Source organism: Taudactylus pleione, unplaced genomic scaffold (genome assembly GCF_031769625.1).
Source record: "Taudactylus pleione unplaced genomic scaffold, aTauple2 ptg000282l, whole genome shotgun sequence".
Taxonomy (NCBI): Eukaryota; Metazoa; Chordata; class Amphibia; order Anura; family Myobatrachidae; genus Taudactylus; species Taudactylus pleione.
Window position 1 is genome coordinate 9,848,168 of NW_028284684.1, and position 14,988 is coordinate 9,863,155.

General features: G+C 44.4%; 1 protein-coding gene across 1 annotated transcript in view; it reads right to left on the bottom strand.

The window, feature by feature from the left end:
• TMEM132C (transmembrane protein 132C) overlaps positions 1 to 14,988 on the bottom strand; it is a 594,252-nt gene that overhangs the window by 372,911 nt on the left and 206,353 nt on the right. Inside the window, exon 2 of the mRNA XM_088482165.1 lies at positions 10,951 to 11,836. Within this exon, the coding sequence (XP_088338291.1) occupies positions 10,951 to 11,836 (886 nt within the window). The remainder of the gene's footprint in view (positions 1 to 10,950; positions 11,837 to 14,988) is intronic.

Below are 14,988 nucleotides of genomic sequence, written 5' to 3' on the forward strand. Positions count from 1 at the left end.
CACACCCTATTTTTTGAGCGTGCGCCTCAGGCGCGCGCATGCTGTCAGTCTTTTATTTAACTACATAAGTTGTTCAGCGCTTTGCCTCTGACAGGTTAGCCACCCCTGGGCTCAGTAGTCACAGCGGCTGACATTCTGTGGTCTGTGATACCACAACCCCTCACAATGAGGCCACGCCCACTCCGCAATATTACAGCTTCTTTGGGAGGGGTGGGGGCTCATTTTGACTGCTCGCACTGGGAGCCTTAGACCCTAGAAACAGCCCTGCCTAGCATTATCAATCCCCACCCCCCTAGTGGTAATAGATTCCTGTGGCAGAGCCCCCACCCTCACCCCCAGTGAATAGGCCCCCATTGTTTAGTACCCCCCTCCCCATGTGTAACTATATATGTAATTCTTTATTTTTTAAAAATCACCCCCAGCCAAAAGAGTTAATTTTAAGTTGTAAGTTAATTTTGTGGCATGCCTCTCAGATGTAGCAGTAGCAGAGGCGGATTTAGACATCATGGGGCCCTAAGCAAGACAGTGATTTTGGGCCCCCTTGCCCCCAACTCTGGGTCCAGCACTGGTGGAGCCCCGGCCTCGTCCCACCTCTGCAATACAAATACATTATGGGCAGCGCCATAGGCGTCGGAACGGGGGTGCAAGGGGGCAGCTTGCTCGCCCCCAACATTTGAAAGGCGCTGGGCTGGCCGCGGATGATCAGTGGTTGTGCTTTACAGCAATAGGCTGCACAGCCCCTGCACTGTAAGTAGGAGGAGGAGGTGTAATGTGTGGTCTTTAAGTTAAAAGATAACACATTACACCTCCTTCTCCTCCATGCGATGCAGAGGAGCACAGCCCCTAACCGAGTGCGGCCATTGTTCTCCAGTCCTGACCCGGGTCAGATATAATGTCGCGTGATGATGGAATTGTGGTTCCATGGACTCGGCGGGGTTTCATGCCCATGGAGCTACGGGGAACAGGGAAGTTCAGGTTGATGTTGAAGGGGGGGGCGGCGACAGGAGGAACTATTTTATGTTGCCCCCCCCCAGCATAAACTCGTTCCAACGCTCCCAGGCCTGGCGACAGGGGGATACAAAGGGTACACCCGTCCTGGGCCCTAAGGTTGTGGATCCCCGAGGTTAAGGGCAGCGGCACATGATGATTTACATACTGACCGCATCGGTTGGCCGCAAAACTATCCAAAAGAAAATCAATTAAGCAATCGCCCCCCTTCTCTCGCAACCCCCTCCCCCTGCTGTGGCTCACTCCCCAGTAACCACCCTCCCTGACTACCCACGGCACTTATTAGTTACCGCGCATGTGCTGTAGTGTAATGCTACAGCGCATGTTGGCGTCATTACATGAGACGCTGATTCCCTGCTGCAGCCACCGGCCAGTAGAGAAGAAGGAGGTGATGGTGAGATGAATGTGTGAGTAGTCATTGAAGCAAAGACGTACCAGCCCGCCCCTGCTGCTTCCCTCATTCACAGAACATAGCTGCCTGCACAGAAACGCGTCTCCCCCCTAGCAGTTCTCCTGCAGTGTGCTGCTTGGTGCTGCGCTGTGATCAGTGCAGGGGTAGTGCTTTCCAACCCCCCTCCCCAGCACCCTCAGGCGAGTGCTAGAGCCGTCATCCAACAGCTGTCTAATCACTGACAGCCTGCAGGGAGTATTCAGCCAGCTCAGCACTCTGGGATTTTCGGTGGAGCTTGCGTTCCACCATTATTCAGCCCTGTCAGCAGGTCCCCTGGCTCCCGTTGGGCCTAGGTGGCCGCTTTGCTTGTATAGTGGTAAATTCACTACGGAGCAATACACAGTGGCGTAACTACCATAGGTGCCGGGAGTGCAGCTGCTATGGGGCCTGGACCGACCAGGGGCCCGGCCCACCCCCTGCACCTACAGTTCCAGGCCTTGGTCCGTTGCCCACCATATCTGCACCCTCACCCTCCTTGCTCCCCTCTCCTTGAGTTGAATTACCTGCTCCATGGTCGTGGCCGCCTCCCCTCCGTGGTCACGTCCTCCCGGTTGGATCCGGATCTTCTGTCTTCTCATTGACTGATAATGGGAGGAGGCGTGGCCGCCTCCTCCCAGCATCAATCAGTGAGGACTGAGGAGATGGAGCTGACCGGGAGAGAAAGTGTTCCTGCCCTGCACAACGCGACCATGGAGCAGTTAAGTCTACTGTCGAGGACAAGGGAGTGTGGAGGGTGTGGGGGGAGGGGGTCACGGACTTAGGGGAGCTTGTGAAAATTTTGCTATGGGGCCCCCCTAGAACCAGTTACACCCCTGGCAGTACACGTCCACTTTTCCGGCGCGCTCATAGGTGGTGGTTTCACAATCTCCCTGAAATGCTTTTTCAAAAGTAGGCAAGTATGGCTAACAAATGAGATGTAACCTGGTCAGGTAAAGCACTACTGGCTGCGGACCCATCTCATGCATTAGTGCCAGGCAAGTGGTTAAGGTCCCACCTCTATGGATGTACTTTGAATTTAGCAGTTCCACTTCTTATTTTGCCTTCATTTCACTGTACTATTAAACAACTTGATGAAGTTAAAGGGTGTATCATGAATTTTATACATACTTCCCAACTTTCTGGCATTCCCCTCCGGAAGGTGGCAGCCAGTTCGGCACAGCTGGCGGCGTGGTGGCTGCAATTTAGAATGTAAGCTCTCACGAGCAGGGACCTCTTCCCTCATGTGCTTCTCCTTACACTTTCTTCTACTCCTTACTGCCCACAAGGGCACCTAACATGTGATTGCTAACTCCCAGTTGCTTATTGTGAGTGTTTTAATCGCTATTGCAGCAATGTATATAAATCGTGTCCTTGACCTGCACTGTAATGTACTGTAAATTACCTGTTTCTTGTTCACTTATTAGTTTATGTACTATGTGAGGTGCTGTGGAACACTTGTGGTGCCATATAAATAAAGGATGATAATAATAATAATAATAATAATAATGGGTGGTGTAGGGGCGTGATAGCGTCATCATGGCCCAGCCCCCTGCTATACAATGCCAAGATTCCCAGCATTGTAGAACAGGGGCGGGGCTATGATGACACGATTCAGTGCGAATCGCATCATCGGCACCCCTGGAGCACCACTTTTACTCAGTAAGTGGGTGGTTTAGATGGGGCTTTAGGGTGTGGGTGCGTGCGAGGCGGCCATTCAGGGGGACCTTCCCTCTCTTGCGGACAGCCGGGTGCACCTCATGATTTTCAAGAGCCTCCTGGCCATTCCAAGGCAAGTATGATTTTATATATTTGTCAATATAATATTTTCATTTCACTACTTTCCTGCACATGTACTCCAGAAACGAGCCTGTATAACTAGCTGTATACATAACCAACATTACCACTTGATCAAATCTAAAGGCCCCTACACACGGAGCGATATAGCGGCCGATCTGACGGATTGATACGATATCGCAGCTTTATCTTTCTGTGTGTGGGCCTGATATCGTCCGGTGCCCGCTCCCGTGAGGTCGTCCATCGCTCCTCAAGATCTATCTATCTGCACAAGAGATCTGGAGGTGCGATGTACGATCTCATGCAGCACTATGCGGGGGAGGGGGTGTGTGCCAGGATATCGGGCGGTCACCAGTGTGGGGACCGCCCAATATGTCATGTATCAGATCGCCTGTCGCATTGTCGGTACATAGCTGGCATAAAAGTGTTTTTTAAATTGTGGCTCCAACAGCGGCGTCACCAGGCAGTTGGTTCTGTCTCCCAAGAAGAAGCTTTTCATAGGAGATTGAAAACAGAAAGACAAATTGTTACCTGTGCCTTAGGCAATAGCTGTAATTCTGAATCTATCAATTTTTATAGGAGCAGAGTTGAAAAGGGACACAGGGGTACAGGGTAAATTCGTGGCAGGCCCCATTGCTTAAGTGCCCCACCCCCTCCTCTGTCAGCTTCCAAAACATGTACTGTCTTGATTTATACATTGTTAATCTATTAGAGGGTATGTTACCTGGTAGAGCAGAAACATGGACGAATATGGGTACGTGGTTTGTTTCTATAACTACACCTAGACTTGTCCTCCTGCCAAACAAAATTAGTGGTTGGGTTAATAGATATAACATTTTTTTGTCTGAAAATAGAATTTAAAATATAGCATATCACAAACTAAGAATGTAGTTGTAAAAAAAAAGTAAACAAAACTTAAATCTTCCTAGTGGTAATAAATTAGATAATTGAACCTATTTTTTACAGTTGCATGTATTTGGCCTTTACTAGATCTATTGCAGTTCTCACTGAGTTTTAGACACTGGCTGGTATGCACTGAGGGTCCCCTATCATATGTACTAGGGATGTGCAGGCTCAGATTAGTTCGGATTTTCCCGTCAAAAATCTGGTCTCAGAAAGAGGCGAAACATCATCTTTCATGGACAAACATCATCTTTCATGGACAAACATCATCTTTCATGAACTTTTGTCCAGGAGTGACGATGTGTGTCCATGAAAGATGACGTTTTGCCTCTTTCTGAGACCAGATTTTTGGCAGGAAAAATACGAATTTGGCGGGAAAATCCAAACTAATCCAATCCTAAAGGGGGGCTAATGTGTTAGATTTTTTTCTTTGGGTCCAAAACCTGGAAAAGAAACTGATGGTGTGCCTTGGCAATTAAGAATCTTTATCAGTGTGCCGCGAGTTGAAAAAGGTTGAAAATCACTTCTCTGCAGTGCACTCCATGCCTTTGATACACATTGGGCCTCCATAGACAGTGAATATTGTCACATCTTGCATGATTCTATCTCCTGTTTGCCTGTTAGCGACTAGAACAATCACCTACAGGAAATATATAAATGACAAATAACAATAACAATAGATTTTACAGTGGTTGCCAAACTTTTTCGAATCACAGCACTCTTGAGAATCAGCATTTTTTCCACAGCACTCCTGGGCCAAAAGTTTCTTATTGAGAAGTTCATCAAAAATCAAATGAAGTAAATTGTGCTTATATGTCACCTTTAGGTTGAGTTATGTGGTGGTGGCAGGGCTGCGGTTGTTATTGTCCACATATTTTTGATTGGCAGCCAGTAGCACTGGTTTTGTCTATCACACTGACTAAAAAACAGTCCTGAGGCACCCCAGGGTGTCACGGCACCCAGTTTGGGAACCACTGCAATAGAATAATTGCTTAACCAGAAAAAACTGCTGTCAGAGTAGAGGAGGAGCAATGAGCCTGCTCGGGAGGGATCAGTGTGAATTTTCTCTGTGTGAGCCAGAATACCTACATAACTACATAAATGCAATGAGAGAATCACTGTCTCATTAGGTGCTTGATAATTTGCATCAAGCAACTCTCTCAAGAGCTCAGAGCAGTATAATGTTAGTTGTAGAAAACTGTGATACAGCAAGAGAAAAATATGATTTCTCCAGCAAGAACCACCTAATAAATTGGAGAAAGCCTTTCTCTGGAAAAATGCGTATGCAGAGTCTGTGCTGGCGAATTTTGGGCTGGTCACGTTCCATAAATTTTTATATACAGTACCCGCACAGTTTGATGTTTTCAGAAGAGTGAATTTGGTGACATAGGGGCCTGTTCATCTACACTAAAATAACAGTTTTAAGGACATTTTCCTTAATTACCGTTTTTTTAGCATTCATTAACACACTTAACACAAGAGATATCACTGATATCTCCTGGTTAAGTCCATCTGTGTTAATTTCCACACTCCCCATACATTAGTAAGGGGATGTAGAAATTAGGCTATTCATCAAATACAGAAAATTACGTATTTTCGGAATTTGATGGTGTTACTATCCGCCATTCTCAGGTGGCGTATAGCGGGTTATCCTAAACTGCTTTCAGCTGGGCAGGTCCTCCTGGCAGAATACAGTAAAGTAAAAAAAAAAAAACAAACAGTAACATTTTTAAAAAATAAATAAAAAATCTTCAGCTGGAGGTCGGGGTCCGCCGCTGCAGCCTGTGACAGACGGTCAGGTTGGTGGGAGAGTCCCCATTGACATGTATGAGTTACACATCAAAAGTAGGGAAGTTAATAGCATCACTGTAGAGAGTCAAACAAACAAACAATACCTACGACAGTGAAATATAATAAAAAAATTAGATAGTAGCATGCAAAAATCTCTTTGTTGCACACTACTATCTACTTATCATATTTCACTATTAATTGTTTAACTATTATGTAAATTAAAAAAAAAATGTTAATAATAAAAGTGACGTTTTAAAGCCCGTATTCAATTAGCCGCGAAAAGCTTTTCTCCTGTCGGAAAAGTATCGCCGTATTCAATTCCATCCGCTTTTCGCGTACGCGGAAAGTCAATGCAAAGTAATAGGTGAAAAAGTTTTGCCTCTGAATAGGTGGAGAAAAGAAGTGCAAAATTTTTGTTTGGGGGTGCAAAGGTGGGGAAACCACTCAGAACCCTTGGGACAATCCTCCAATGGACAACTACGGCAAAAAAATCCTAAAAAACCTGTAAGAACACCCCAAAAAAGTACTTTGAATTTGGGGGCAAAAAAGTGCAAAGTGGGGGGACAAGTTCGCAAACTAGCGAAATAAGGGTCTGGAGGTGCTCTAAGAAGGGGTCAAGTGTTTTGGGGATTGCAGGTGTATTTCTGGGGGTGGAATTTCACTTGATTTAAAAGTTCACTTTAGAGACATTAAAAGATGATTGCACCCATTTTCAGGTACCCCAAATTTGCCAGGACTACTCATTTTCACCCAAAAATACTGCTTTAAGCGATTCTTCACCACTTGTGCAAATACGCTAATTAGTGGCAATTGTGCGAACTTAAGTTGCCCAAACAGTTTTATTAGGGCTAATCGGGCACTACTACATTGATCCCCAATGTTTCTGCAACTTTTTGGGGGGTTCAGGCTGATTTCCCCGTTTCTGACACCACTTTCTGCCTATTCTGACTTCGCGTGCCGGCGTTTTTGTGTCTGTTGGAATTGAATATGGCGAATAGCGGGGGCACGCACGATAAGTTTCCGCGGCCAAAATAAGCGATGTAGGCGAAAAGTCCGGCAGGCAAAACTTTATTGCGGGTGCAAAACTAATTGAATACGGCCCTAAGTTAGAAATTATGTAAGACCTATGTGCATCTTAATACATAAGTACCACTACCTACTGCTCTTTCTGTTTGTGTTTCCATACTGATTAGGGTGGGGAGTAGTATCCCCAAGAGCCTATAATTTAAAGGTATAACTGACAAGTGTCTCCAAAATTGTGGCTTTTCTCTATCGCACAATTTGCAACTCACCTCTCTCTGTTTCTTCTATTTTACTCCATGGTCAGCAGCTCTGTAGCCATACTGTAAAGCATGTTAAACTGTTAAACTGTACCTCTGAACTGTCAACCTCCCAACCCACCCTCCAGCAGAGCCTGGAAAATGTTCCAAACAGTTATATTTTTATGATAAAATGGCCCCGGAGTAGTCTCGCCCACAGATTGGCCAGAAATACAGACTGGGTGCTCTATCTGGCTTCTGCAGATGTTAAGCTGCTGTAATTACCTGATCAGTTTGGCCTAGTTTCCTCACCACCTGATTTTACTGGACCTATCCTGAAACAAGTTATCTTACTAGCAAATCATGATTCATTTTGACAGTCATATTTTGTATTACTGTTTTTGACTTGAGTCTCTAATACAAAGATTTTCCAGTATGGACAAAATAATGACATATTCTTATAGAGCAGCCATGTCACAAATGCGGCCCGAATAAACATTTTCTGCGGCCCCAGAGTGTGGGCTCACATACTGTATATATAATATGTGGCCCACACCCCTGCCACGATTGGAGCACAGCTCCGATCGGGCAGTGTTTACTTTGCATGCTGACAACAGTGGTCTCTGAAGCGATCAGAAGCCTCTGATCGCTTCAGAGACCAGTGTTCCCAGTGATGCAGCGCGTGGGTGACGTCATGACGTCACCCGCGACGAGCAGAGCCTGCGCCTTGCGCTCTGGATCTAATTAGATCCAGTCAGCGGCAGCGTCTACGCGGGACGGCGTGGACTGGAGTGGTGCCCAGGGGCCGTTGTGGAGAAAGGAAAGTACTGCACAGACAGGTGAGTGGGGCTTTTTCTATACTGGGAGGGGGCACAGCATAAGGGGCATTACTGGGGGCACAACATAATGGGCTCTGCATAAGGGGCATTACTGGGGGGCACAACATTAGGGGCATTACTGGGGGCTCTGCATAAGGGGCATTATTGGGGGCACAACATAAGGGGCATTACTGGGGGCTCTGCATAAGGGGCACTACTAAGGACATTACTGGGGGCTCTGCATAAGGGGCATTACTGGGGACATGACATAAGGGGCATTACTGGGGGCACAACATAAGGGGCATAACTGGGGGCTCTGCATAAGGGGCACTACTAAGGAGAATTACTGGGGGCTCTGCATAAGGGGCATTACTGGGGACACAACATAAGGGGCATTACTGGGGGCTCTGCATAAGGGGCACTACTAAGGACATTACTGGGGGCTCTGCATAAGGGCCATTACTGGGTGCTCTGCATAAGGGGCATTACTGGGTGCTCTGCATAAGGGGCATTACTGGGGGCTCTGCATAAGGAGAATTACTGGGGACACAACATAAGGGACATTACTGGGGGCTCTGCATAAGGGGCACTACTAAGGACATTACTGGGGGCACAACATAAGGTGCATTACTGGGGCACTGCATAATGGGCACTACTTGGGCACTGCACAAGGGGCATTGCATAATGGGCACAAATTCAGGGGACATTGCAAAAGGGGCTCTAATACAGGGTGGAATTGCATAAGGGGCACTACTACAGGGGGCACTACATTGGTTTTTATTAATAATAAACCTTTCAAAATTGCATATAAGACTTTTTTTTTTGTTGCGGCCCACACACTCGTAGACCTTAATTATTCGGCCTGGTTGGTATTTTGAGTTTGACATGCCTGTTATAGAGAAACCATAGTGATCGACCAATGTGTAGAATCTTAAGTTTCATACAATGTAAAATACTGCATGTGGATCACAAACGTTTAAAACCAGAATCTATATAATAATTCTGTCAGATCTGTCCCGTCTCTAATATGCATGCGCAGTAGGAGCCAGGGAGCTTGCCGCCATTCCAATGGCTGTCACTGCTAGGGAGACGGGACCTAGGGCCACAGAAGATGAGGAAATAGCTGGTCACCGTGACCAGGTGGAGCGTGTGTGTGGGAGAGGGACAGGGTGCAAAGCAGTGGAAAGAGGCAATGGGGCTGGACAGAGAGGGAGGTGGGGACAGAAGAGGAAAGGGACTTTGTTGTTATAGGTTTAGATGAATTGGAGGTAAGCAAGTAGTGTTGTGAAGAAGTGGGGAAATAAAGTACAATAGCTGCTTGTATTGGAATAGGTATTAGTATCAGAAAGAGGTACAGTTCTGGTAGCTACATTGCCAAAAAGATATTATTATGAAAACATAAAAACATCAGAGAAGGACTACTGATTTGGTGGTGTATGAGCAGAGTGCACTTTATGTGCAGGAACAAACTTAAACCCCTAGGTATTTGATGGTATAGAGGGTGATCCAGGGTAAGTACTGATAGGGCTAGTGGTTATGGTTGTTGTGTAAGCCTATAGAATTAAGGATGGTTTAGCTGGTGGGAGGAGTTTTATTGACTTAGGTCATTGTTGGGCAGGGCTCTGTCTTGTTAGCTTAGAATTTTCCTCCCTCCCTCCTTGTCATTTTAGGCAGCGGGAAAGAGCGTTGTGACAGTGGCTATTTCACTGCAATTAAGCTGGGTACACACCTATACAATCATCGGGGCGTTCATCCAATATCGAGAGAACGGCCATTGGATTATATAGGTGTGTACCTTGTCCCGATGCAGGAGCGTTAGCCGATAAATGTCTTTTAACGCCCCTGCAACGGTCGGGTTCAGGAAGCCACATCTTATGTACAGTTTAATATTCGTTGGTTCGACCTCCCGATCCCATAGAAGCCCGTACATACTGTGCTATGTCTGCACATTGTGTTCCCAGTGTGACCCCCTGTCAGCCGCGTACAGACTGCACGGCTGTTTGGAACAGTTTTACTTGATCAGCCTGCAATCATAAAAGTGTGTACCCAGCTTAAATTATCTGTGCAATCTTCCTCAATACACGGCTGATTTTACCCTACTGATGTCAGCTGCACTGGCTTACTGGCTGGGCCTTTTTGCCTGTATTGGTGGAAGATTTGGAGACCCTAAAATTTTACTTGCTTAAAGGGCAATTGGCTCTGCAAGTATGGTGCAGGATAGTGGAGTTGCTTTGGTTGACTTGGCCATCTGTCTGATGCCGCTCTTTCTTTCCGCCACCAGTAGTAAGATTTTTTTAATTTAAAAAAAAAACGGCTGATCAAAGTTTTATTCGCAATAAAGTTGTCTGTCATTATTTTAGATAAGTTAATATAAGTTATTGTTTTATTATGTCACACTGGGTTAAGGTTCAGGCTTACATATACCGATAGGGCTTTCATGGCTGCATTGCAAAATTATCAGGAAAGGATTCAAAATAAGGACATAAAGGTTATAAACTAGAAACATTCAACTATATCAAAAGTATTCCGAGAGTTAGGAAGAGAACAAAGAGGAGTTGAAGGAGAGAGAACACACTGAAATTGTAGTAAAGAAGACTGAGAGGTAACTTAAGAAATAACCTTTTACGGAAAGGACAATTAATCATAGAATAGTATTTTAACAGTTGTGTTTGTAACTTAAACAAATATGAATTCAAGAATACATGAAAGAAACATTTTGGCTATTACTATGACAGATATAAAATATAAATAATAACTAAAAAAAAACATAAAAGATAACACTTACAAACCAAAACAGGCCATATTAGATGGAGATGTATGTTATTTTCATTACTTAATGACTTAAATAACTTAAATGACTGAAACCCAATTGGAGTCATATGAGGTCACAAAAACTAACTGTGTGATTTACAGTATAAACTATCAGTAAAAATATATATTACTGTACCTCAATGTGAACTGATCCAATGTTGAGTTATTAGCAACTGTGACATATACATGTAAAACTTCTCCTTGTCTGACAGACTTTGATGGCAACCATAGGGCAACATTGCTGTCCAACCTGACTTCTGTCAGATGAGAATTTTCTGGATTACGGTACAGAGTTATAGTGGTGATTCTCTGTAGTTGAGAAACCGAATCTTCTCCTTGGTCTTTACCAGGACGGATTGCATTTCCTTTCCGGGCTTCCTCCACTGTACACTCGGCTTTATCTTCCTCTAAATGAATGCTGTAATAAAGTTCCACAGGGATGCCGTCAGACTGCTCTGGATTTCTCTTACGTCCTGTAACAACAGGGGGTGAAGAAAACCAAGAGGGCTGAAATTCCAGTTCAGCCACACACAGGCCTAAAATCCCTTGTAACCTGCAGCTTCCTTTTGCCTCTCTGGTTTCCCGAAATGCAAACAACTTTAGGCAAGGAAGTTTTTCTGTCGCGCTGTAGTCATCCCAGTCTCTGCCTGCAATGTAAAATAAAACTTGCACTTTGGGTTTGTTGGGATATACCTTTACATTGATTACATAAGATTTCAATTTCCAGTTAAAAGTAAACTTATTAAAAGCAAAGACATGATGGGACAGAAGTAGGTCTTCCGGAATTTCTCTTTCCACAGAAAAAGGCCCATAGCTGGCATTTAGGACAGGAGTTCTCAAGGATTTGTGAATGAAGAAGGACTCCACTCTTGACTGCAGACTACAATTTCTTATAAAATCTTGGCTGTTCTCTTTTAAAAGAAAGGCGGATGCTGAAGAGGCCATTCGATAATTTACAGGTAGATATGTTGATGGTGCTGAAAACCTTTGGAAGTTCTCAGGTGCCCCTCTAGACTGCGCCACTATAAAAAAACATAGAGCAAAACTGAATCAGAACAATAATAATAATATAAATTGTATTAATAATAATAATAATAATAATAATAATAATTACTCATTTAATAAGGCTTGCTAATAAAATATAATCAAGTATGAGTCCCTAAAAAAAGATACACCTCTAGTCTATTATAGCCATAAATATACTGCTTTTAAGACTATTTTGTGTTAAAAATATTTAGCAACAGTGTATATTTGTTTGAAATCACAGTATAAGTGCGTGTATCTCCACACCCATAGCAAGTGCAACTGTGTATGGAGTTTTGTTGAGCTTGACTGAAAACTCCACATATCTAAACTTCAGGTCACCAGATGGACCTTCTTTGTTCCTTGTAGAGATGTGCAGTTTGGTTTTCCTGATAACCGAACACACCCGAACATTGGGGTTCCGAGTAGAAATCGAGTCTCGGCTCGGATCACTTTTGAGGTTCTGAGTAGAACCGAGTCCTGGCTCGGGTCTGCTGTAAGTTCAGAACTTAGATTTAAAAAACAAATATCGGGTTTTGGATTGCATGTAAACAGGTCCCAATTACATGATTTTAGATGTTTTATCAATTTTAAAAAAATCTAAAGCCAAAACAGAATTCGAACCAAAACATTTGAGTGTGATTTTGCCAAAATCATAAGATTTGAATGCGGTTTTGCCAAAACACAGGGGTCCGCGCATATATCTAGTTATGTGTAAAAAATGTTTATGGTTTATCTTTAAACAACTACTGTAACATAATTGCTAGGGAAGGGTTAGAGGAGAATGCAGTAAAACCCCCGAAAATTCAGTTTTCTGAGGTTTTACCGCATACCCCATATGTACTAAGCAACTGAATGCAATGCCATCTTCAGGTGGAGGTACCCCCTGTGGCCCAAGTTCTTCTGTGCATGCGCAGAAGGACGCCAGAGGGACCTCTGGGTGTTAAACCCAAGAGTCCATCTCTCCAGGGGCATCACAAAGGACAGCTCTTATCAGGAGGGCTGTCCTTTGTGATATTATAGGTACATACCTCGGTAATCAACTGTACTGGATGAGAGGCGATGCTTAGTACATCCTGCCCTTAGACTGTAACCTTGTTTTACTTTTACAGCAATAAATGAAACTCATCATGATGATTTGTAGATTAAAGGCTACATACTCAGTAGGTGTGCAGCATTCTGTCAGCAATGTTATATTGGCACAGCTAACTTAGAGCATGCCATTCAAATAAACTGCAATATATAAATAAAGTTCCATAGCAAATTTGTTATAACTGTCAAGAAACAGACATGAGTGATCATTGTAATCCAGCATGCAAAGGGTGAACCTTCCTATAGATTTTGCCTTTACAATGATGGTCACAGGTGTCTTCTGCAGATAACAGAGTGGTCTTAATTCCCTAACTAACATTGCTAATCAAGCCAGGAAAGTAAAAAGACATTTATTAAATGGACAGGCATTAACAAAAATCATGGCAGAAAGTGACAGATTTTATTGTAGTGATTATGAGGATTTTTAAGACATTAACATTGGTATTGATTGCTAATAATGTTTTGGAGATAATTCTATTTCACTGTTTTTTACTGTTTTGGCTAACTGGTAACAAAACTTAAAGTAACTCATACTTGCCGACACCCTGAAACAGTGGAGATCATCTATCTGACTCTCTGAACAGTTTAGCAATTTCCCTGAGGCCGGGTTGGGTGAGCACAACACAGTGATGATGTCATTACTTTCTGCCAATTAAAGAGGAAACACTGGGGAGAAAAATAAGTAAGATGTGCTACAAGAAAATGGCCATTGCACTCCAGCACACTGATGGCTACATTAATGACTGTATGCCCAAGTATATGTGATGAATTACAGGAAGATGGGTGATGAATTGCATGAAGCTGGTGGAGGAGAGAAAGTTACAGGGAGTCTTTTATGATGCTAGAAAATAGTAGAGTACATCATATATTTTTAATGTATAACCTATATAGTTTATTTGTGTTGAACTAATATAACAGCTTTGGGGCTCATTTATAGTAGGCTGTAAGTCAATCTTATGACATGCCTCTTAGAAGTAGCAGGATAATCTCTCTATAGCTCTGTGTACAAAGGTATTGCTTTCACAATCTCCTTGAAATGCTTTTATAAAAGTAGGTAAGTATCAAATAACTGTACTTCACTTTCTACACAGGTAACAGCTGGAATAGACCAATGGAGACATTAGGAATGGCCAAGGAGGAGTCAGGGCCACCATAAGAAATTGTGACTCCCAGTATAAATGTAACAGATAGGATCCCACCACCATCTCAGCACCATACACATATGCAGGGGCGCCGAGAGGGGGGGGGGGGCGGTTACAGATTACCCGGGCCCGGGCTTTCTGAGGGGCCCGGCGGGGGCCCGGGTCCAGCACCGCCCCCCCCCAGCAGCCCAGCACACAGCATGTGCTGAGCTGCAATGGGAGACTGCTCGTGGCTGCTGAGCAGCAGCCACAGCAGTCTCCTATGCCTGTGCGGGGGGGCGATCACACTGATCGCACCCCCCCTGGCTTTGCGCTCAGAGCACCCCCCCTCCCCAGCATGCAGCGCCGCAAATATTTTTTTTATTTCTGTCAGCAAGGGGGCGTGGCCACGCCTCCCCTATTAGGCCACGCCCCTATTACCGACACCCCCCCACGGCTCTTGGCGGGCCTGCACATATGCGCACAGAAACAGCACCACCGTGGAAGCAGAGGTGCATAATGCAGCCATATCTACTATATCTGTTTATCCTGAGTGGACCAATTATTATGACCATAATATGAAAAGTAACCAACCCGCATCTGTATAAGGAAAGGCAAAGGTGTGCAGAGACTAATGAAGTGTAACACTTATTAAATAATTGGTTCATGACGTGATCTGATAAATGTTGACTTATTGTTGGCGATCGTAGCAGCTGTACAAGCGTTAACAAAATGGCTGCACTAGTGAATCGATGGAGGGTGGCAGTTGTTAAAGTGCACACAGAGTGGACCAGCAGACAAAACACAGGTTTGAGCACAAGACCTATGGTCGTAAACAGCTACTGGATACTTGAGCGGAACAGAGAGTGGGCAGCCTTGTTCATTCCCATGGATGGACAACAGCGCAACAAATTACAGATAATGTGAAACAGGGACCA